Raw genomic sequence first — 24,791 nt, forward strand, 5'->3', positions numbered from 1 at the left:
GCTCTTGCTCACGCCACCTGAAGGAGGGGACGTCCACATGACGGAGCCGCACCCCTGGTCACCACCCGCGAGCCCCGAAGAACGCACGCCAGGCAGCAGAGAGGAGCGGCGACCAGAATCGCACGAGGCCGTCGCGCCCCGTTCCGCCTCGGAGTCGAGAGCCAGATTGGAGTCATACTGGTTCACCTCCAGAGGGGCGTCCACCGGACCGCGCGCCGCAGCCGCCCCTCTGCGCTTGGACGTGCCCGCCATCTTGTCCAGAGTCTTGTCGTGGATGCCCAGCTTGTCCCACGCAGCGGTGTCGATGGAGTCGTCGCCCATGCTCTTGTCGTTGTCTTGGTCTGTGTCCTTGTCCTTGCCGCCGGGACCTTTGCCATTGGAGGGAGGAGGCGGGGGAGGGGCCGCTCCGTGGCCCGGCACGACAAGCTCGGGATCCAACTTGATGCCGTAGCCCTCCCCGTTGAACCAGAGCTCGACGCGGCCACGCAGCTTGTCAGGTGCACGGCAGGCGAACCACATCCGCATCGGACCCACCCTGATCAGGGACAGCTTGTCGACCGCGATGGGGCGGCCGATCATGGTGGTGGCCGCCATGAGCCGGTCTGTCCGCCGCTGCTTGGGGGGACGCCCCACAGCTTCACCCATACCTCTGGCATTGACATAGCCTTGGGCTCCTCTTCGCGCACCTCTCGGATCTCCGCCATGATGTTGTTGAGGGAGAGGAACAACTTGCCGCTCCTCGTCGCCATCCGCAGCATCGCCTTGTTGGGGAACACCACCGAGAAGCAGTCCGCGCCGACTGGCAGCACCTGCCAGTCCCACTCCCCTTCAAAGAGGTGCGGCAGCTCCGCCTCCAGCACGGCAGAGGAGAGCAGGCCCGGAGCCGCGGAGATGAAGGCCGCGTCAGAGCCCAGATCCGCGCCCGCAGCCGTGTCCGCCGACCCCTCCTCATACGGCAGACAGAAGAAACCTTGGCCCGTGATCGCATTCCCCATGATCTGCAGCTGCAGCGGCTTGCCACGAGTCGGGCAATAGGCCGAAGCGTGGCCTTCTTCATGGCAGAGGATGCAGAGAGGCTTGAAAGTGCAGTCGCTCTGGAAGTGGCCGACCCGCCCGCATTTGAAGAACTCCGGCCCATTCGCCTCCTCCCCCTCCACCTGGATCGGCGCGGCCGCCGTGCCCTTGGACGACGATGGCACCGGCGGCAGCGCACGCCGCGGATCGGACGCGGACCCCGGCCACTGCTTCTGCTTCTTGGCGTAGGGGTCTCCGACCCGGTCGCCGCAGAGGGGATGCTGCATCTCCTTGCGCTTCAACTCCTTCTTCTTCTCAAGACCGCGACGCCGGTGTTCTTCTTTCTTTTGGTGCTTACACTCCTGCTCCTTGATCCACCACGAAGGGGGTGGCCCCCATCCCCCGCCTCCGCCTCCTGGATCGCGATCTGCATCTTGGCCTTGGCGCGCAGGTCACGCTCGCGTTGCCTCTCGACCTCCGGATCCAGTGGAGGCGACATCGGCGACTTCTCCGCACGCCGCTCCCCCGCGCGAGCCCATCCGCACCACCTCGACGAAGGAGCGCCGGAGGGGAGGGGGAGGGGACAGGCGGCGCACCCGACGAGCTTGCTTGCCGTAGCGGCGCACTTGAGCGGCGGTGGCTGGAAACCCTAAAGTGGGATCTAGCGCGCCCCGGCGCACCCACACCCATTTATAGGGGAGGCGGGGAGGCAACCCTAGCATCTCCCCACCCGACCGGGCCGCGGGCGGTGAAAGGGCCTCCTGGGCCGACACCACCGCAAGAGCGGGCCCATGATCCAGCTCCGACCCCACCCCTGTGGAGCTAGGCCCCGAGAGCGGATGGATGGGCCACCCAACTGGGCCGCACAGCCCAACTGATGACAGCGGCCCAGCCAGGGGAACCCTAGCGTGCTCCACCACGAGCGAGGACGGCGCCGCACCGCCGCCGCCGCCCGGCGCGACCACCTCCGGCCGCATGGGCTCCGCATCCAGCCGAGCGAGCTCCTGCGTCGTGGCCTCCCTAGCCACCGACAAGAACGCAAGCGCGTCCGCCCCCTGGCACACCCGCGGCACCCCGCCACGCGACGCCACAAGGCGGCACGCACCGCGACCACCGGGCGCAAAACGCCGTCGGCGACCCGCCTGAGAGGAGCTCCCCTGCTCCTCGGCGTGCACGACAAAATCAGCCAGCGAGCACGGGCGCCGTGCCCGCGACGGACCATCACTGCCACCATCACTCACCTGACTTACCTCGTCGTCCTCGGAGCTGTCCCCGCCAGCGCCCAGAAGCGACTACCACCGGACGCCGCCGGCCAGAGGGGAGGCGCGGCCTGGACCGCCCTGCCCCCCACGCCCTTCTTCACCGCCGTCCACGCCTCCGACTCGTCGCACACCTCAGCTGCCGCCCGCCACCCGTACGCGTCGCGGGGATCGTCCGGCCGTACAGGAGCCGTTGGGGGCGCGCCTTCCGCCATCGCTAGGACACGGCACAAGAACCCAGATATGTCACGTTTACACCATACAAGTCACAACGTGCAACGCAGGCCACACACACGCGTCATGCACGACGCTAAACACCAACGGTCGAAAGCAACCGAAGCTAACCGTCACACAATTCCTTTCCCTGTTGTCAGCCAAAGAGATATTGACGTTTTCGACGTTGACCGGAGAACAAAACAATTCATCCGTGGACGTACGCCCCGCGGCTCGGGAGGAGCTGTCTCCGATCTGTCATCGTCGCTTGCACCACGGACGAGTTGGCAGCGAGAGCGAAGAGTCGTCTCCGTGGCTCAGTGCGCACCCATGTACACCAGCAACCAGCCTTTTGTTGATTTGTTCCAAACAGGGACGGGGCACGTCGCCTAGTGCGTCTTAGCTCTTAGGACAACGATGTCCCGAGCATTTGAAAGCGGATTCTTTTAGGCATTGAGATTGAGGGACATGGTTCTCATCTCTTGGTGCCAGAGTAAAAAAATGTTGACTGCAATGTGTGGCAATCTCGTCATATATTTAAGAGAGAATTCTTTATTTAGCCCTTTCTTAAATTTTGTTTCCCTTTTTGGTTCAATTTTTTTTTCTTTCATTCTTGACACTTAAACTTCATTTTGTTCCCTATCTGACAGTTTCAATCATTTTTCCATCCGGCGTTGTTAAATGGCATGTAGAAAGACAATGCTGCCCCTGGTGGTAATATGTCAGAAAAAAAGATTGGATCGAGTATTTGGGCTCGACTGCGCGAGCGTGCCCCCGGCTATTGCTGCCACCGCCGCCGCCGCGTGCTTGCTGCCTTGCTGGTACCGTGCTGCGTGTGTGATGGCAGCGCGCTTGCTGCCGCTTGCATGCGTCAATGCGTGCGTGCTTACTGAGTGTGTGTGCATGCTTGTCGTGTAGTACTTGTGTGCGTATCGGTGCTTCAAAGGAGCTAACACACTACGTGCAAAGCAAGCACAATAAGCAATAAGCAAGGATGCTAGCAGCTTAATCGATTTTTGCCTGGAACAGTGCACCCTCGTCTATTACCTCACGCCACCGGTAGAGCTAAGCTCTTGATCGATTGGACTGTCGTCATTGTTCTTTTTATCCCGCAAAAAAAAATTTGTCGTCATTGTTTCACTCATATTATTATTATTATCATTCCCTGCAATACTTTTTTTATGATTATACACATAGTACTATTTTTTGTTTGTTTATTCAACAATGAGACCTATGTGTTTGCATGTAAATAATCGGGTCACATATTACACTAGGGGTAAAACGGTCTTTTTAGGTCAGACTTAACACCGTTACTAGCCAAAACTGACGATAGTGTCACATAGGGAACAAAATAAATTTTGAGTGTCGAAAAGGGAAGAAACAAGTTTTTTGGGCCAAAAAGGGAAGCAAAATTTAAGAAAGGGCCAAATAAGGAATTCTCTCTATATTTGATCCCGCCGAGATACCTTTCAAGGTAAATAATTTTCTCTTCAAGATTGCCACATCTCTTTTTGGGACATGGTGGAATTTTCCCAATTTTTTTCTGCTCTTAAGTTTCTAAATTGAGAAAGTCTAGTTTTCGTAATCGACCAATTCGTTAACATACCACTGAACCACTTTTTACTAACATAATGACAACGAGCCCTTATTGCAGCTGATGCTACTAAGTCTATTGCTCTTTTTTTGGTAGCAACAATTAAGAAACTTTTCCCTTGACTTGCTGCATCAAAAACTAAATCACAAGCTTCTGATAAAAAACGAGCCGTTCTTGCGAGATTTATAATATGAGTACCTTTACGCTTTGCCGAAATGTAAGCAGCCATTTTAGGATTCCATTTCTTAATACCATGACCAAAATGAACTCTTGCTTCTATCATCTCTTTCAAATTCATGTTCCAGTATCTTCTTGTCATTTTTTCCACAGTAACACATGAGTTAATTATGCATGCGGATCATCAATTCATCATGTGTTTTTTTTACTTTAACCTCTTTACCCTTGTACAATTCTTGTGGCTAGCATTGAAAGTTATTTCTTTTGTTTCCCAATATAGTGCTTTAAATATCTTGGTTTTAAATATTCGGAATTTGCAGTTATGCGTTCAATTGGAATGAAAAGAAGTTCTCCCTCCGTTCGGGTTTATTAGGCCCTTTAGCAACTCAGACATGGTATGTTTTCTAAGGCCCCGCTAGATTTATGTGTTTACTTTTCTCGATTTCCTAGGATGAACTCATGCATGATTGGTCTGCCTGAATCGCTGCATGCAGAAAAGTACTCCCTCCGTCCGAAAAAGCTTATCCCAAGCTTGCCCCTCAAATGGATGTATCTAGCATTAACTAGATGCTAGATACAAGGTAATAACTACCTCCCACTATACGTGTGCGTGGCTGGTTGCATGCCAAAGCCGAGCGGGCAGCCGACTGCTCTGACGCTTTGGAATAAGCGCCAATTAATCTAGTTAGGTGTTACTATTTCCGGAATTCACGGGTGGCTCCCAATAGTATTCTTTCTTGGTCTTTGTGTTTTGGTTAGTAGGCCCAATAAACCCGAACGGAGGGAATACTATCTTACGCCCCGTTACGACAAAACACTACATCCACAATTCCTCTACAGCTGATTTTACGAGTTCTCAAGTTTAAGTAAGTTTGCTCCACTGAGATGGAAGCTTAGAGACGGGAACGACTTTTACACATAACATGTTGCCAATGGATGCAGGAGAGAGAATACTTTGGCATCCAAAAAATTGGATGTATTTACAGCTATGTGACCATGCTATTTCCCTATAGTTCCACGCAGCCGCCTCCTCCCTAAAAAATTAGGGTTCCTCCGCCTCCCTTCGGCATCGGCGCCGATCCGCCTCGTCTCCGATGGCCTTAGGGCCGTGGGGCGCGGTGAATCTGGGCCTTTGCCAGTGGGAGTGCTCTGTTCTTAGATGTTTTTTTGAGTTTTGTTAGGGTTTGTGTTCTTCTTAGGAAGGCGAGGCGAAGGCGGCGGCGGCTCTCTGAAGATGGAATAAGATTCTCCCAGTCTAGCCCCCGTTCTGGTGGTGCATCTAGCATCATCGATGGGCGTGTGGAGGTGTGTCTTCGATGGATTTGCTTATGGAGGATTTGCTCGGATCTGTTCGTCGTTCGTCTACTTTTTGTGTCTTCAAGTTGGATCCTTCCAATCAACGTTCTTTCATCGACGGCGGTTGCTGTTCTAGTGCGCTGGTCTTATGGGCCTTAGGACGATGACTTCTCGACTGTCTAGTACACCAAGTTCTGCCCTTGAGGGAGGGGCAATGACGGCGGCGCGCCTTTGGCTCACTTCAGTGCTTGTAGTCGTCGCTAGGTGGTCTATGAATCTGGATGTATTTTTTATTATTTTCAGTGTTCGTTGTACTATCATTATTGAAGATGAATGGATCGAATGTTTTCCCGTAAAAAATTTAAAAAATGGATGTATTTTTATTTTTATAAAGATGTTTTTCTAATGTTTTATTCTATACTTAATAAATAGCCTTTTGTCTTGTCGAAAAAAAAGGAAAACACAACAAGCAATCGAGCTACTAGTAGGGTGCATCATCAGCCGACCTCGGGCCACGTGAGGCGAGCAAAACCATCTGAGAACCGTCTCTTTGACCCTTTCAACGAACGGACTGACGGACCGACCTTATCCGTAACGATTCCAAGCCCCATGGGCCATGGGTCCATCGCATCCCGATCCCCACTCTCTTCTTCTTCCACTAGCGTCACCGCTGGCGATCCCATCGCGTCCACACGCAGGCTGTCGGCTCGGCTCGGCTGTCCCTTCCCTGGAGGGCAATACCGGAATAAACAAAACAAACCCGGGCACCCCGAACGCGCACGTTTCGCACGCTTTGATGAGCTAGCCCCCATCCAAAAAAATGGTCGGTGCCCTCTGTTCTGCATGCGCCGCGTTCCCTGCGACGTCGACCGGAGCATATATATACCTACCTCTCTCCCCAGACTCTCACTTCAAACAACCATCACCACCGAGCTACCTCCAGCCTCCAGCCATCACTCAGCTCAAAGACACAATCAGGCAATCAGCGGCGGCGAGAACACACACAGAGTCACAGATGACCTTCAGCGTCTCGCCGGCGACGGGGGCGAGCCAGGAGTACATGATCCGGTTCGACGGCCACTTCGAGGACCCGAGCTCCGCGGCCGCGAGCGCCGAGCCACCGCTGCCTTTCGCCGGCAGGGCTTTCTCGCCACAGCAGGAACAGAGCGTCATGGTCGCCGCGCTGCTGCACGTCGTCTCCGGGTACGCCACGCCGGCGCCGGACCTCTTCTTCCCGGCGAGCAAGGAGGCGTGCACGGCGTGCGGGGTGGACGGGTGCCTCGGGTGCGAGTTCTTCGGCGCGGAGGCCGGGCGCGCGGTCGCGGCATCGGACGCGCCGAGAGCGCCGGCGGCCGGCGGGCCGCAGAGGAGGCGGAGGAACAAGAAGAACCAGTACCGCGGCGTCAGGCAGCGGCCGTGGGGCAAGTGGGCGGCGGAGATCCGCGACCCGCGCCGCGCCGTGCGGGTGTGGCTCGGGACCTTCGACACGGCCGAGGACGCCGCCAGGGCCTACGACCGCGCCGCCGTCGAGTTCCGCGGCCCGCGCGCCAAGCTCAACTTCTCCTTCCCCGAGCAGCAGCAGCAGCAGCTAGGCGGCAGCGGCAATGCCGCGGCCAAGTCAGACGCGTGCTCGCCCTCGCCTTCGCCCCGCAGCGCGGACGAGGACGAAACAGGGGACCTGCTCTGGGACGGCTTGGTGGACTTGATGAAGCTGGACGAGAGCGACCTCTGCTTACTGCTCCCGGTCGACAACACGGATAAATTTCACATAGAGGGGAAGAGACGATCAGGATCAGGGGTACCCCTCTGCTACTAGTGTTAGACTATTAGCGAGTACCAGATAGACAATCAGCAGTCCTAATCCTGCTCACTACGTGGTTAGCACACGTCCTAGCTTCGGTTGTAATTCTGCATAAATAGGCACCCGATCAATGGAAAAGTTGTGTTCAACCATACTCATCTGCCATGTTGTATGTAGACAAATCCAATTTGGGGCTTATTTGTTGGAACTATAATGGTTTCTATTAATAGAAACCAGGGGAAACCCCTTTTGCTCAATTTTTTTGTTGGAACTCTAATGGTGTTTAGACAAAATTAACTATTTATAGTGTAAATTTGCATACATTTTAAATCATGGCACCCTAGTGTTGAGATCCTGGTTCGCCAATGAAGACGATGACAATCGGAGTCACTCGCAACTCTCACCGACTAGGCAAACCCACATGACATAAATGTTCATTGGCAAGCAATGTTAACATGAGCTGGATGCTACATGGTTTAAATGACCATATGACCGAATCCGTTGCCGAATATCTTGGAGGCTATGAGCTTAAACAATGCCAACGTATCGCGGCACCTCTAACGTTTGTGCAAGACAGAGCCAATGGCGATGGCATCGTAATTTCGAACAGAAATGGCCGGGTGGACATAATGCGGCCGACGCATCAATTTCAATAGGAAACCTTGACGGTACCTGAGATAGATTCCATGGACAATAATCTTAGACTTACAGGTGTTGCCTAACGGAAGGTACGAACCGATGGCGTGTGCTCCTCTAATTATACCCCCACCCCCCACCCCACCCCCGCGGTCAAATTTCATTTGTGTGCCCGTCCCCTAAATTAAATCCCAACCATTCATTCCTAATAAGCCTGTAAGCCATCAGTATGTGTAGAATTACTCTTTCATGTCTATTTGCCGGACAAAACATGTTGACGCCAACGTCATGAAGCAAATGTTGAATTAGCTTAGATACGAACCTTGCAAAGATTCTACCTCGTGTCGACGGCCACGAGGTCTTCTCTTAGTTACATGGACCATTTCTACTCTCTTTGAATGTAATTGTAGATAACATCGAGTTTATTCGGACATGCGGGATAATCAGGTAGGCATTTGAAAATGGTAGAGTTGTCGGAAGTATTTTACATGAATCTAGTTATTAGAAAATTATAAAAACATCAAAGTGCATGTCTTGGAGATATTGATTTGGTACTGTAGATTTTTACATTATTTGAGGTAAACCCAGACAAACTTTAATAATAAGACTGAGGGCATCTCCGACCCCGGCCCCCAAAACAGACATAATATTTGTCTGCGGGCAGTGACTGAGAAGCTGACCATCCAACGCTTGTCGTAAACCTCCGCCAGCATTACAATTAGATTCGGATAGATTTGGATAAAACTCATGCAAACACGATGAAATTCATGCAAACAAACATAATTTCGATATCTCTACTCTTATAAAAAACAGAGTTGGTGATGATGGTGTGCCTGCCATCCTGCAATATAGGCCATCCGATTTATATCCGACGGATAGGAAGGAAACTACGACAATTTTGCAAAAAGATACACACACCCCTCTCCACATTTGCAAATAAGGCCTTCCCTCGTCCATCCTTTTCTCGCACAAGATGAACTACTCATACAAATGCATCTTGATGTTCCATGCAACGCATGGGCATCTTGCTAGTATTTCCTATAAACCGGACGCCGGACGGTGACATCGTAAGTCTCGCCGGCCTGGACGGTGGCACCTTTGTCGCAGTCCATGTCGTCATCATCGTCATCGTTAGACTGGTCCTTCAGCGGCGGAAAGGCGCGGGGGATAAGTGCCCCCCACAAGGATCAGGTCCACCACTGCTTCTCGAGTAGGTTAGCCGACACTAGCCCTAGAGACCTACTCGAAGGATACAAAAAACGTATGATTACTATGTTCATGTCTACCCGACTAATCTTTGGTATGGTGCAATCATGTGTTAAAAAAGGCGCCTTTTGCTGTTATGAGAAAAATTGTCTTTTGTTGTACCTTCGCAAAAAGATTTTCCTTCCTTGCGATGACATAAATTGCCATAAAAAAACATTTGTTTTGCCATGCCCACACAGGAAACTTCAGGACAATAACATTTCCCTCAAAAAATCATCATCGTGCCAGTTGTATAGTATGCTTTGTCGTGACACTTGCCAAAATTAAGAAGATTTGGCAATGCTAACAGAGTCAGCCAGATCAAAGTTTGCCCATCTCTCTGACAATGTAACTATGTAGTTGAGCCGCACATAACTATGTGCGACAGAATGGGGAGTATACCTTGCTTAACCAATATTTTCTTTCCTCCCTGTTTCCTTTGGCATTTGGCAGTTTCATGTCTTCTCTCTAAACGTCATGGCTTTTATCTAGCGTTTCTTATGTACAACCGCCATCTCTTGTTTCATGCGTAGAAGATTGATCTCTTATTCCACCGCTCTCTTGTCATGCTTCTCCATCGGCATTTGCATGTTGATGCTTTGTTTCTTATTGTTGACCTTCTAAAACTCTTCCAGTGTCTGGCCTGCGCAAAGGGCACCAAATGCATTCTATTATATCTTGGCGATGCCCGTGCCAAACGGGATCCAAAGCCTTAGGAATCATCTCCTCAAGTGCCCATTAATGAGGAGGTGAAGGAGGTGGCTTTATTCGAAGCCTTTTGATGCTTTGTTCTTTATTATAGATTGTCGCCAACGCCGATCCATCGAAAAATAAGCAGCCCTAGTAATCCTTCAACAATCGTATTTATTATCAGGTTGTGCTTATGTAAGACATGTCATACAATTTCATGAGAATATGACCACATTGCAAAATTAGGCCAAAATCATCGTTTGACCCTTTGAGGCAACTTTAGCACAAAAATGAACCTCGCTAGAAATTTTAGCGTGATCAGAACCTTCTTTTGAAAACCCAAAGTACTCGGCGTTGCTGGTCACTAAGAAACACTGAAGTTCATGGCATTTCATATTTTGGCAACACCATAGTATCTGGCGTTTCTCCCCGTGCAGTGGTTGCCGATGGTGGCTCAGGGGCCGCGATGCCAAAGTCCCTGACGTTGCATAGTGTAGCAGAAATGTCAGAATGTTAATCGTTTCTAAAAAAGGCTAGACCGGCCTAAAGTTTTCAACGAGATTCATTTTGTGCTAAAGTTACAAAAGGGTCAAAACAGTGATTTTGGCAGCGAAATTACAATGTCCGATAAAGTTGGTGAAAAAATCAGTGCGTATACAAAGTCGAAGTATATACAAAAGTGTGTTTGTTGCATCATTCTACTTGCCCACAACTGTACAGGGAGAAAAGAGGGATCTCGAATTCTTCGATAGAGACAGAGGCTTTGCAACGCCAAAAAAAAAAGGCGGAGGACGAGAGCCAATGTGAAAGGCAAGTGTGTGGTTATTAGTGCAGAGCATCGTGTGTTGGTGTAGTCTGTGGCGTGCTGAGCGAGTGACAAAATTGATGGGCGCATGAGAGCTGGTCCAGCGCTCGCTGCACGGTGAACACCGGCGCCAGCCGTCCACGTCGGTTTGGGTGGTCCACGGCGGGTCGACGTGAGTTTGCCGCGACGTCAAGGCAGCGTCTTTCTCCTCGGCTGTTCCGTTGGGACCGGAGTCCGACATGGCTGAAGTTTTGGAGGCAGGATCCCATTGACATACCAGCTGTTACTTCAACGCAAGGAGTTTCTCACATTTTGACGTGGACCGAAGAATAAAATTAAAACTATCCATCCATCGGGGAGAGCTGTCTCCGATCTGTCAGCGTCGCTTTCACCCCGGGCGTCTCGCCGGCGAGAACGAGTCACCTACGCTCCGAAGCACATCGGCTAGTAGTACAGTACTACGCACCGTTGGATTCTTTTCGAAGATGGACCCCATGATGGGAATACTTACAATCGATTTCTTTTTTCGGTATCGTATTGCGCAACATGATTCTCATTCTTTTTGGTGCCCTAGTAGAAAAACGTGACTTATGTGATAGCGTCCCTGCTTAGCAGCGGGGGTAGGCAGCTTGCATGATCTTAGCAAGGTTTTCGTTTGTTGACAGTGAGGTGCTAGCGGGGTTGATGGTTCTCATTCTTTTGGTACCAAAGTAACTATCCAGGCGGATCATTTTTCTTACTTTTACCTCTTTATTATCCTTTTTTACTCCCCTATCCTTGTACAATTTTTTCCTACCACTATAAGTTACCCTCTTTGTACAGGATATTTGAAGTTTCATGGTTTTAGGGTTTATTTTTTCATATTCAGCATCTTCCACACTACCTTTTATGTAAACATGTGTCTTCAAGGTTACAAAAAATATTGGTACCATAAACCTTATTCCCATGGGAACTATACAATGTAACATACCGCTTCACACTTCAAAGAAGATGATTGCTCTTGGTTCTGTCACTTTTTTTGAGTTGCTATCCCGAGGCTCATGACTGAGCTTAATGTGTTCAAGTGTCGAGAGAGTATAAGTTTTCTGTAGAAGAAGAGTAAACAGTATAAGTTGGTTGCTCATGAGTTAGCTACTTTAGTTGTGCGGATTGTCTGTATGGTGTGGCAATTGGCGGCTTAGGTCTACATTGTTGAGCTTCGAAAAAAGGATTTGCAAACACATTGTATTTAAGCAATAAAGCTCCATTGTTCTCCACAAAGATAAAACCTAACTATTTTCTATTTGCCAGATATAATATGAATAGTAGAATATGTTCAGCTCGCCACTCGATCCACAATAGTTCATTTTTTAAAGGCAATCGATAAAGGAGGCCCCGCATCGTTTTTTATTGAAATAACTTAAATTCGCATCCGTGAAGTCTCGAATTTCAGATGGTTGGGTTGTACATCATATTCCCTAACCAAGTGAGCTAGGATCACTTTCTTCCACAGTAGTTCCTTAGATAGCATCTCCCGCTAGTCGGATTATTTACCTCGTTCTCCATCCGAAATAGGAAATGGGTCGGGTTGCTCGAAAATGGATATACTATATGGTAATTTAATACTATTTATTTATTGAGCATTCACATGAATGATCTCATAATCTCACTGCATAAATATAGTGGTCGAACAAACAACCGATAGTTATTCATTATTCCATCCAAATATCTTTTTTGTGTTTACGTGCCCAATGTACTACCATATACCATTGCAGAGCCAACAAATTTACTTTTAAAAATTAGAGTAAAAAGCTTTACTTTCATTAACTAAAGTGAGACCGCCCTCTCAAGGCAAACGATGTGGATGTCGACGTTGCCTGCTTCGAAACCCGGAGATTAGGTTTTCACCCAAGAAACCAAGCTATTCACATACAAAGAAACAAAGTTCCCAAGGATACCTGGAAGGGAAACGATGCCCAAAGACTCCGCCACCAGAGGCCTCGGCCCAGGGTTGGGGTAACACTTTTCGCCCAGAACCCTTGTTCTCGAGGAAAAGCGCCAACATATCTAGAACACGCGAATTAGAGCATTGCATTTGTCGAAGTTGAGAAAGTTGTGCACCTTCGTAATCGACCACCGATCACCAAGACATGGCATCCCTTAGCGGCAACTCATGTTGTGAAGAGCACACCACCTTGCTTGTCGGGACCTGATCTACGTGCGAATCACCAGATTCATTGTGCTCATTGGCCACGATAACGCGTGCCGAAGGATTACAAATTTACTCAAAGTAAATCATGTTTGCCTTAACAATTCCACTCAAGATAATTATTTGCACCGAAGCCCTAATGGGTTGATCTGCAGACTCCATTACATCTCAATTCTACTCTCATCATTCTACTTACAGAGGATGGCCCTAGAGTGGTGTCAACGGTACATGAGCGCGGATATGAGACACACACAATATCACTAAGATGGAGGGTGTCGGGGATATACCCCGCAGTATGACCTGGCCGGACTTGGCATTTCACCGATGACCCAGCGGAGGACTAGCGACTCATGGGTCTGGCGGCTCATTGGTCAGACAGCTCATGAACCAGACGACTCATGGATGGCCCCGACGGCGGGTCAGATAGAAGACTAGGCCCAAGGCCCAGAAGGCCGGCTCATGTTATGGTGGGCCGGCTTAAGAGGAAAGCGTAAGGAATATTCCCTTACAAAGGAAACAAGACTAGGACTCCACTTGTAATAGAGTAATCCTAATCCTACTAGGACTAGTCATGTAACCCGCCCCTTCAACTTATATAAGGAGGGGCAGGGCACCCAAAGAGGGACAAGGAACAAGAAGCAATCTCTAGGGCTAGACACAAAGATCCGGCTTACCGGCGACTCTCTCATGAGCATAATGAGACCTAGCCACAAACAGCATGTAGGGCTATTACCGGATGATGTTTCCCGGGGCCCGAAGCTGTCTAAATCCTTGTCTTGCGTTGCGTTTCTCGATTCCGCCCAACCCCTCTCAAGCTACCACATAGATGCGCTGGCCTCGCGACTAAGTCCTGACACTAAGGACATCTGCCGTGACAATTCCACGACAGTTGACGCCCACCGTGGGGCTCGCGCACGGTGGTGTTGAGTTCTTGGAGGGATCTTTCACAGGGGTCAAGAAGTTCGCAATTTTCCGGTTCAACGAGAGCTGGCGTGGAAAATTCACATCAACAATAAATTCATCAGTCAAGATTGACGACGTGCTCTGCGGCGGCGGATAATCCGCCGAGTCCGAGACAGAGACAGAATTTTTTATGGGCCACAGGCTAATGAGATCGGCCGCTAGTACTGCCGCTCCACACCACACGATCTGCGGAGACGATATCTTGCTACTATCAATACAAGCAGGACCGAGTTCCCGAGAAGAAAAATACATCTGCTATGGCCGCTGATCTACGTGGGAAGGACAACCAACGAAAGGTCAAACCAATCAAAAGGGGTGTTAGTATTCATTATTTTGGAAAAGCTACTAGTGCATACATGGATTCTGAGAGCCACACGCCGTGCAAGGTCACGCCAAGTAAAAAGGACAAGGACGGGGTGATGGATTCTGCCGCCTCGGTTCCCATCCGCCTCCGTCACAAGCCGTCGCCGGGCCGTCTCCACGTCACTGCTCCTCCGTCGTCTGCGCCAGGCCGAGCCGCCCCGGATCGGTTCCAAGTCACCGCCTCCAGCGTCCCTCTGCCAAAGTCGCGCTAAGCATACCATACCCGTCTCTGAAACCATTGCCGCTCGAGTCTGGTTGAACTACTACTGTAATTAGCCGTCTTTGGCTCGCCTCCGTCGAGCGCGACTGCCACTGCTCCAAACCGCAGCTACGCTCGAGGCACAGACTTTGGAGCAAATAGTGCAAGGTTTAAGTTCAAGGAGAGTTAGGGCTGCGCGTCTCTGCGCCACGGTATATGACCAGCGGATCGTTTTCGTCGAGACCGATGGATGACTTGGATGACGGACGCGGCCATCGACAATCCACCAGCCAAGAGTGGCCGAGTGGGACAGGAATTCGATTCTAGGCGTTCTTTCCTCATACAAACAAGCAGTCGTATTAGATCAACTCGGAGACAGAACGCAGTGCGTGTGGTCACGGAAATTTCTACCTGAGGCAGTACTTGTTTTTCCACGGGAATCCACTAGCAAAAGCGATGTACTAAAGGAGCATCATTATAGTCATTGCAGCAGCCGTCCTGCATGGGGTCACATCAGTCCAGAGCTGACCCCACTGAATAAAAAGTTCCAATTATTTCAGAGACTATATAACCCTGGTGAGAAGCAAGCATCCGGCAGGATCCTCAAGGGGTCAATGCAATCAGGAGAGAGTAGCTAAATGCCTATTGCAAGTACTGGAAGTTGATTCGTGGAACGGATCATCCGTCGTCCGATGATCAGGTGATATCTATCTGTTTAAAGTTTATTAACATACATTGTTTTTTGTCAAAAAACAAGTTTATCTTTTCCTTGGTCTGCAATATTGTTTATGCAGGGCAATTATTTATGACAAAAAGTGATATTATACCATGGGGATGGAGGCACACCAATATCTTTTGGCACAGGTGGTCGTCGTTACTCAACGGACTCCCGCACCGACTTACAACGCCGTGGCCGTCTCTCGCGACCGCGCCGGCTTACAACGCCGTAGCCGTCTCTCGCGACCACGCCGGTTTACAACAAGAAGGACAACTTGCCTGTCCGCACCGGTTTACAATGCTGCGGCCGGTTCATCTGTCTGTGCCGCCTCTGATGTTGTGGTCGTCCTTGTCGTCCATCTCTCGTGGCCTGGTCTACATCAGCATACCGGGCCGCACCTGTCTGAATGAGCTGTTTATTGGGTATGAGCAAGTCACAGCTTGGGTAGCCCGGTTTCTTTCAAATTGGAGGCAAATTATCATCAACCGTCGTTTGCACTGGATGGCTCAATGAGCAGGCGCACAAGTCGCCGCCACTACAGTTTTGTTAACTTCAAATCGCCAGTTGGAAGGAACCATTGGCCGAGTTGCTGGTACGGCTCATACAGGATCATTTATAACCCGCCGCAGTCACTTCAACCTTCTGTGGATTCACATCGCGCTATCAACACCAATGATATACACCTTATGCTATGGTCAATATGGAGAATCTCAAAGCCAACTCCTCGAGTCGTCTTGAGACTCGGGGGCTACAATGATATGACTCGGCAGCATTGGTCGGTTTCAATGCATTCAAGAACTCCGGGTCATTGGAGGGAAAAATAACCCGGTCCCGGAGGCTACCGCCATATTGGTGAAAAGTTTAAAGGCCGTCAGAAAATTTCCGGCTTAAAAAGAAGGATTCCGGTTTAGATCCGGCTCAAGAGACTTGACATCTCCCACAAAGCACTGAAACTCTTAAATATCCGGTTTAAAATCCGGTTCAAGGGAAATTTATCTGCCACAAAGTTTTGAAGCTCTCAAATCCGGTTCAAAATCTGGTTCAAGGTAAATTTGTTTATCACAAAACTTTAAAACTCTCAATATCCGGTTTTTTTCCGGTTCAAAAAGAATTTATCTCTCGCAAAAGTTCGAGTTCTCAGGAAAAATTAAAGGGACCAAAAGGAGTCTGTTACAAAGCACAACCCAAACATAGGTACCCTGCTTTAATGACCATTGGGAGCTGATCGTATTCGAATTTAGCTTAACCCTTTTGATGTGACCCTGATCGTATTCGAATCAGAGTCGTTAAATATTCTCATGATCACTAGGGGGCTTCCTGTTCAAACATAGGTCGTATTCGAACCAAAGAGAACATAGCTGTCGGTACCCTCTTGATCGGCACACTGCCGAGCTCACTAGGGGGCTTCTTGATCGTATTCGAATCATAGCTCAACCCCTTTTGGGAACCGACTTTGATCGTATTCGAATCAGAGTCGTTAAAAAACTCTCAAGATCATTAGGGGGCTTCCTGTTCAAACATAGGTCGTATTCGAACCAAAGAGAACATATCTGTCGGTACCTTCTTGATCGGCGCAACGCCAAAGCCACTGGGGGCTACATGATCGCATTCGAATCCTAGTTTAACCCCTTTGGAACGGTTTACTGATCATATTCGAATCAGAAGCCTCAATTTTTCTTTTTATTTGGCTTAAGTTTTTTTTTTTGAAGCGATCTTTGATTTTGTCTTGAGACCCTTTTTGTTCATATCTGAAGCATATATGTGGCTTCGATTAACCCGGCTTGACTTTGGATGATAAGTCGTCATCATATGACACTCATAAACATTTGGAGGCATTGGCTTCTAAGGATTGGGTTATCGCCCTTACTGCACAGGTCATGTAAACCGGCAGTACTAATTCAATATCAGAGTGGTTATATGTGAGATATTATGACCCGCCCTGCGGTAAACCGCCAAGGGATCTTGTGATCTACTTGTGTGCAGGATAAGACTACATTTGGGTGGTTACCCGCCCTGGCTTTTGACGTTAAGTCGCCAGGGCGTATGTTGTTTAAACTCTGTGCGGGATTTAGAGAGCTATGATTTACATAAATGATTAAGTTCCAGCCCATCATCAAAAATTGACATTGGTGTCTCAAAAGGGTTATCAATTTTTGATTTTCTTAAAGGCTATAAGCCGCCGGGTTATAAAAATTCCGGTTTACAATGAAGGCGTATTAAATTGCCATCGGCCAAGAGCCGCCGGGTATTTAAACTCCGGATTTACTTATCAACAAATGAGGTATTCAAAGTTGTCTTGGCGCAATGACTATTATTTTATCAATGGATATGATTTATTCTACAATGGAAGGAATAGTCCCGAGTCGCTGCAGGCTTACGACCCGGCACTTGGGGGCTACATTATTCAAATTGATATTACATGGAATATGCAAGTCTCATGTTACTGCCAGCATGTACCATGGCACTTGGGGGCTAATGCAAAGTCATTTTTTTGCTCAACTTATTGAAGACCCGACTCATCACATTCTAAATGAGCCGGCCCTTGGGGGCTACCAATTGCTCCTGTCAAAAATTCAAGGGTTGCAACACTTATATTGAAGCAAGTCTTAAGTTATCACTATGTTCTCCTCTTAAGACTTGGGGGCTACAGGTGATATACATATAAGGGGGAAAAATCTTCAAATTCTTAGTTTTGAGAAGATCAAGTTGACCCGGTGTTTGCAACAATCATGATCCGGTGTCACCAACAGTTATGACCCGGTGCTATCAATATTTACAAACCGGCAATTTTGGTTATGATAAACCGGCAAGTTTTACCTCTTCAAGCCGGCTGAAAGTCAGATGAGTATTTCAAAAGCAATATCTTTTAAGCCGGTGTTTTGGAAGCCGATTCAAGTGGATTATTTCTTACAATATTTCTCTACAAGAGACCAATGCCAGCAAATTGACTCTGAAGCTGGCCTATGGACCCGGACTTTTCAAAAGAAGTATCTGGATTTTTTGCATTGACAAAGTTGAAACATATCTGCTAAAGAAGATTTACTATGAGATCATAGACATATACATATGAACAAGGAAATGACAAGGACTTAAAGATGATCAGGTGCCGGTTCAGGAAAATATTTAACCCGGAACACAACCTATCAAGTTTGTTCTTGTGTTTATTTTACAGGATCAGTTTAACATGGATAAATCCAAATTAAACTGGGGGCTAATGTCGGGGATATACCCCACGGTATGACCCGGTCGGAAGTATGACCCGGCCGGACTTGGCATTTCACCGATGACCCAACGGAGGACTAGCGACTCATGGGTCTGGCGGCTCATTGGTCAGACAGCTCATGAACCAGACGACTCATGGATGGCCCCGACGGCGGGTCAGATAGAAGACTAGGCCCAAGGCCCAGAAGGCCGGCTCATGTTACGGTGGGCCGGCTTAAGAGGAAAGCATAAGAAATATTCCCTTACAAAGGAAACAAGACTAGGACTCCACTTGTAATAGAGTAATCCTAATCCTATTAGGACTAGTCATGTAACCCGCCCCTTCAACTTATATAAGGAGGGGCAGGGCACCCAAAGAGGGACAAGGAACAAGAAGCAATCTCTAGGGCTAGACACAAAGAGCCGGCTTACCAGCGACTCTCTCATGAGCATAATGAGACCTAGCCACAAACAGCATGTAGGGCTATTACCGGATGATGTTTCCCGGGGCCCGAAGCTGTCTAAATCCTTGTCTTACGTTGCGTTTCTCGATTCCGCTCAACCCCTCTCAAGCTACCACATAGATGCGCTGGCCTCGCGACTAAGTCCTGACACTAAGGACATCTGCCGTGACAATTCCACGACAGAGGGCGAAGAAGAAATACTATCAAGTTTTCACCGATGACATGATGTTGCTATGCATGAGGATGAGGATGGGAGGGCATCCAAGAAAGGAAATAGATATTTAGCCATGCGTCTTCTGGTGTACGTGGCTAGAGTGCTGGAACCGGCTCCTCTGCCGTGCATAAGGCACGACAAGGTGCTACAGTACCCCGTGCAATGCAAAACGCGTAAGGCACGACAGGTTACACTGTAGTGGGGTTTACTGTTTGAACCATGTAGCAAGATGTACTATTTTCGCACAGTAGCATGTATACTGTGTATGTTCTGTAGCAAGAAATCTGAGCCATTCATACTAGATCTGAAGGCTGATAGGTGGCTCAAAGGTAGGATACTGTAGCACCCTACCGTGCATTCACCACGGTAGAGGAGCCAGTTCTGCTACCTTGTACTTGCTCTCCTCTATCAACGCAACGATACGCTCTCAAGCGTACTCGCAAGAAAAATAGATATTTAACCATCCTTTTCCTTGAATATTGACACTTTGCCCCTCACTATCATTATCATTTGCCCCTAATTTCTTTACACTTTGACAATCTGCTCTCTGACAGCTGGGCCCTGCGCAAGTCGATCCTACCCCTGTCTCATTTCCTCTCGTCTTCCTCCCGATCCCCTTCTCTCGGCTGGATTCCCCTCCGTCCATCCCCGGCGGCGCGCCCGCTGCTCCTACTCCTGCCAGGCGCCGGGACACGCGCGAAGGGGACTCCCCTTCTCCCTCCCCCCTGCTGCCCTCAGATCAGCGCCGCCGCGGAAGCTATGGCCGCCGCCGTCTTCCGGCCTCCTCCCCGGGAGGCGAGGAGGTGGAGGAGAATACCGCACGGAATACCAGCGAGGCGGCGATATCCTCTCCCTCTGCTCTCCTGCCAGGCTGCCACGGCTCATCGCGGTTGCTGCTGTACCCAGGTCATCTGCCGCCGCACGCACTCGCGGTTTGATGACTGATTGAGGGCCGAGGCAGCTCCATCCTCTGGTTCTTCCTCGCGGTGCTCTGACGGCAATCGGCCAAGAGCCCAAGACACGCACGTACAGCCTCACCGGAGAGATGGCGAAGACGACGCCATCATCAAAACTGGGAGTAGCAGCAGGAGGCGCGACCCTTGCTACAAGGAGAACAGCAGCTGAAGGTGATTCCACCAAATTCTGTTTTTCTTATACTCTGTTTCAGTGTGTGTATCTTGTTTGGTCTGTTTGTTTACAATGAAATAATCTGTGGGAAGGCCATCTTAACATCCTTTTGAGCCTCACCATGTTCTACTCAAGATGCATGCTTGAACAGAATAAGATATTTTTGTTGGTTCACGATACTGCCTGTCACACCATCTGATCCCATGCCAGTTTTTTTAGTGTAATTCATTCCTCTACCCTGGCTGCTGGTGATGACTAGGATATGGGGATCCAATTAATACCTCTTGGCAATGCAGCAATGTTTCACCAGTACTTATTGGTGTAATTGGTTGGTTGTTCTCTCACCAAATGTTATCTTGCAATCTGTTGATCCTTTATTTGAGATAATACATACCGGTAGTAATTGGATTCCTGAATGGTTAATAGGTAAGTAGAGATTATGGTGAAGTCTGAACTCCGGGGTAGCAACTCTTTATTAAATACAAACTTGGCCAAATTTTCGAGCCAGTTTTATCGAATCCTTGCGATCTACAGTTGTGCCAGCGCCACTTTTACTTGTTATGGGAGCTGGAGGGGTTCAATCGCCACTGGTTGCTACAAATATGGTTCTTTGAGGGCTTGCTTGTCTATAGTTTCTGCTTAGTAGTTAGTAGTATATGTTTAGTACACTGCTGCTAGTATCAATGTGTCCTTGTTGCATTATACTAACTGTGAGGAAGTAATTGTTTTCGATCTATTCCTGTCCAGATAATACATTTAGTTCTCATGTCTTGTATTTGTTTTTTTTAAGCCAAGTTTGTGTACAAATTTTGAGTAGTAATACACTTCTATCTAATGCTAGTATTTTATTTTATTTAGACCATCAGGAAGAAGATTGCCATGTGCCACGACATAGCCGTGCTGAGCAGGCTAGGGAGACAGCGGATGGAGCCAAGGGTAGCGCAGAGAAAGGACGAGAGGGGGTCGGGAACACTTTGTTTTCCCGCATGAACGTAGATGGAAAAGACACACCTAATGGACGAAGGAAATCAAAGGGTATGGTTGCCGAGAGGAGGAAAGCAAGCGGAGTATATTTGCTTCTGTTGTGAACTTGTGATATCGTGCTCGGCATATACAACGGAATAGAACAACACTTCGACCAACGTCTCTATACGTATCACTTTGTTGTTCCATATCAATGGGCTACCGGTGGCTTACTAGTAAATGGCCAATGTAGCTTTTCATTTGCCAGATACTTGTAAACTATTGATCCAGTTATGCAATCTGTTATCCAGCAAGAAAAAAGTGTTAGCCAAGTGATGGAGAGTGATGTACCACAGGAGAAAATCCCTTTAATTATGTTTTATCAATGTTTGTACATGGTGGATGTCAAGTCACAAAACTTATTCTCTCTACATTTTACAACAATGTAAGCTGAACCTTCCCTACTTTCTGAAATCAGTTCATAAATGTACATGATTTGATTTTTATTTTCATATAGTTGGTTTATATATCTTCTAATAAAGGAACAAAGAGTAAAAACGAAGATGGTTTGTTGGTCCATCTCTGAATTCAAAAAGTGAAGCACAAACCCAAAACTGCCTTGTTAATATGTATACTCTTCAATCTTCATACAGTCCTACTTATAATTCACAGACTCTGTTTTGCCCAAATAATGCAACAGAGGTAAAATGGAAGAGAAAAAAAAGTGAAATGGTCTTGTCCACTCACTCCAACGGCTAGGATCTTTTTTTTTTTGAGGATCTCCAACGGCTAGGATCTAATCAAGCAGGTTCAGTTCAGTCCCACGAATTTCCAGATGGCGGGAACCAGAGCTCGCTCTCGTCTAGCTTCATCAGGTCCTGCAGGCCGTCCCAGAGCTGATCCCCTGTTTCCTGCCCGCCGTTCTGCTGCCACGCCTGCGGGACCCGGACATCGACGTCGGCGCTGCGGGGCGAGGGCGAGCACGTGCCGGACTTGGCCGCGTTGGCATTCCCGTCGCCCAGCTGCTGCTGCTGCTCGGGGAAGGGGAAATTGAGCTTGGCGCGCGGGCCGCGGAACTCGATGGCGGCGCGGTCGTAGGCCCTGGCGGCGTCCTCGGCGGTGTCGAAGGTGCCGAGCCACACCCGCACGGCGCGGCGCGGGTCGCGGATCTCCGCCGCCCACTTGCCCCACGGCCGCTGCCTGACGCCCCGGTACTTGTTCTTCTTGTTCCGCCGCCGCCTCTGCGGCCCGCCCGCCGTCGCCGCAGTCACCTTCGGCGCGTCCAATGCCGCCGCGACCGGCCCTGTCCCTGCCTCCGCTCCGAAGAACTCGCAGCCGAGGCAGCCCTCCACCCTGCACGCCGGGCACACCTCCTTGCTCGCGGCCGCCGGGAAGAAGTCCGGCGGCCGCGTGGTGTACCCGGAGATGACGTGCAGCAGCGCGGCGACCATGGCGCTGTGCTCCTGCTCCGGCGAGATCGCCCTGCCCGCGAACGGCTGCGGCGGTGCTGGCGGCGGCTCGGCGGTGGCAGTGCTGGGCGAGGGGTCGTCGAAGTGGCCGTCGAAGCGGATCATGTACTCGTGGCCCCCCTCCATCGCCGCCGAGACGCTGAAGGTCATGCGTGTCGGTCTCTGCGTGCTCTTGTGTTCTTGTGGTGTTCTTGGTGGTGGCGCTGACTTGAGGTTGAGAGCTGCTGGAGTGTGGTGAGTTCGGGTGGTTTGGAGTGAGCGGGAACAGGGGAGGCGGGGGCGAGGGTTATATACGAGGCTGACGTCGCAGGGCACGCGGCGCATGCAGAGCAGCGCGCTCGTCCGTGCGCTCTTCCCCTTTCTGCCTGCGGAAACCCCCTTCCCTTTTTGTTGGATCGCACCGGTCGGGGACAGCTAGCCGGCTAAACAAACCCGCTGGTTAAGGCTAACGGGGTTCGCGTGCGAAACGTGCGCGTTTTCGGGGCCTCGCCCTCGGGTTTGGGTTGGTTGGTTGGGTTGTTTATTTCCGGTGTTGCCCTCCCTCCCGGGGCGGGACAGCCGACGGCGTCAGCGTGTGGACGTGACCGGTGAGGGTGACGCCGGTGGTGACGCTAGTGGAATCGTGGGAGACTGGGAGTGGGGTGGAGGTCCGTCTTTCCGTTGAAAGGGTCAGAACGGGGTCAAGCGGACGGCTGGTTGGCTGGTTGGTTCAGGTGGTTTTGGTTTGCCCTCCGACGTGGCCGCGAGGGAGGTCGGCAGGCGCACAGTAGCTGGTTTTGTTGGCGTTTGTCTGCAAGTGTGGTACCGTTCTGGTTATTTAGACTATTTTTTTCGGAGGTGTTATTCTAGATGGCTTTGACTTTCATTTACTACCGTTGACTTCTCAAGGGTTCCATTAATCTTTGATAATCACTTACTATTATCTACTACCTCTGTCGTGGTTTATTGCTCCATTTAGTATTTTGTGTCGAACTTTGACTATAGATTTAACTAAGAAAATAATAGTGCATGTCATCAAAAAATATATCGTTAAACTCTTAATAGAACATAGTTTTCAATGATATTATTTTTGGGTACATGCATTAACATTTTATTAGTTAACTCTAAGGTTAAAATTTAGCACAATATGCGAAGAGGGCCAATAAACCAGGACGGAGGTAGTACTCCCTCTATTCAAAGTGAGTTGACTTGTAGACATACTCATTTCAGCGGCGCTTAATTCCGATCAGAGGTAATAGTATATGATACCAATATAAAAAAAAAAACAGGTTATGTTTCGTCAAATTATTCTATGACATCTGACTTTTTTTCATCCTTCACGGTTTAAAGTTGGACCATATGATCATCCACGCACTAATTACACTTTTAGTTATCACCACCGTAAATAGACTTGAGGAGTGGTATTTTTTTTCCTCTCTTCTTGGCACAAGGTGCTTGAGAAGTAGTTTATCGTGACTTGGGTGGCAGTTATGTGTCCACTGGTGCAGCGGGGTTGTCGACTCGGTTGACGTGTTCCGAGAGGGTTTGTCTTTGACTTATACTGGCAGCTAGGCGCCGCACACTACTGTGCAGCGCCTCGGCCTTAGGCGTCGCACCTCCTGCCAGCGTGGCAGTTCTGGTCCAGTTGCGGCCCCACAGACAACAGTGCAGCGCCTAAGTCCTAGGCGCCGCACTTGTAATGTGCAGCGCCCGTCTCTTAGGCGTTGCACAGTCTGTGTTCCACTTCGGCTGGCCCCACCCTCTCTCCCCTCCCACCCCCACCCCACACACCCCCACCCCACCCAAACCCTTAGACTTGCGCCCCTCCTCTCTTCCCCTCTCCCCCCTCTCAAATCCTTCTCAAATCTTGCAAATCAGGAGTATTTGACCGTGGATTTCGAAGCCAACCCCTCCCTTAAGGTAATCTCCTCTGATCCCCTCGTTTTCATCCATAGGAATTGTCACATTTGCTCAAATCTTGCTACTTTGGGGAAACCCTAGTTTTGGCTTGGATTTACAAATTTGTGTTGAATCATGTTATGTTTCTTTGCTAATTTGGTATGGTTAGGCTTTCATAGTATGCTAGGGTTAGGGTTATGTGTGTTTGATGTTGGTGTTAGGGTTATGCTATGGTTAGGGTTGTGGTAATTGTTATGTGGGGGTTATGGTTATTAATTCATATATATGTTATGGCATATGTATTTTGTGCAAA

The 24,791-nt window shown here is 49.4% G+C and overlaps 2 protein-coding genes and 1 long non-coding RNA gene across 3 annotated transcripts; 2 read left to right on the plus strand and 1 right to left on the minus strand.

Moving 5' to 3' along the window:
* The first annotated feature begins 6,464 nt into the window (after positions 1-6,464).
* Positions 6,465-7,611, plus strand: LOC109734297 (ethylene-responsive transcription factor ERF109). Its single transcript, XM_020293504.3, has one exon. The coding sequence runs from the start codon at positions 6,569-6,571 to the stop codon at positions 7,367-7,369; it is 801 nt and encodes a 266-aa protein (XP_020149093.1). The 5' UTR covers positions 6,465-6,568; the 3' UTR covers positions 7,370-7,611.
* Positions 7,612-19,664: 12,053 nt separating this feature from the next.
* Positions 19,665-21,525, plus strand: LOC123494199 (uncharacterized). The gene is made up of 2 exons (XR_006664501.2): positions 19,665-20,167; positions 21,027-21,525. It is a non-coding gene; the product is annotated as an uncharacterized lncRNA (long non-coding RNA).
* Positions 21,526-21,727: 202 nt separating this feature from the next.
* On the minus strand, positions 21,728-22,973 carry LOC109734286 (uncharacterized). Its single transcript, XM_020293497.4, has one exon. It carries the CDS (start codon positions 22,922-22,924, stop codon positions 21,947-21,949), a length of 978 nt encoding a protein of 325 aa, XP_020149086.3. The 5' UTR covers positions 22,925-22,973; the 3' UTR covers positions 21,728-21,946.
* Positions 22,974-24,791: the final 1,818 nt, after the last annotated feature.

Source organism: Aegilops tauschii, chromosome 1 (genome assembly GCF_002575655.3).
Source record: "Aegilops tauschii subsp. strangulata cultivar AL8/78 chromosome 1, Aet v6.0, whole genome shotgun sequence".
Classification (NCBI taxonomy): domain Eukaryota; kingdom Viridiplantae; phylum Streptophyta; class Magnoliopsida; order Poales; family Poaceae; genus Aegilops; species Aegilops tauschii.

Bases quoted from the DNA above. Each gene is read 5' to 3' on its own strand.
- LOC109734297 (XM_020293504.3), top strand. From the start codon at position 6,569: ATGACCTTCAGCGTCTCGCCGGCGACGGGGGCGAGCCAGGAGTACATG.
- LOC109734286 (XM_020293497.4), bottom strand. From the start codon at position 22,924: ATGCGCCGCGTGCCCTGCGACGTCAGCCTCGTATATAACCCTCGCCCC.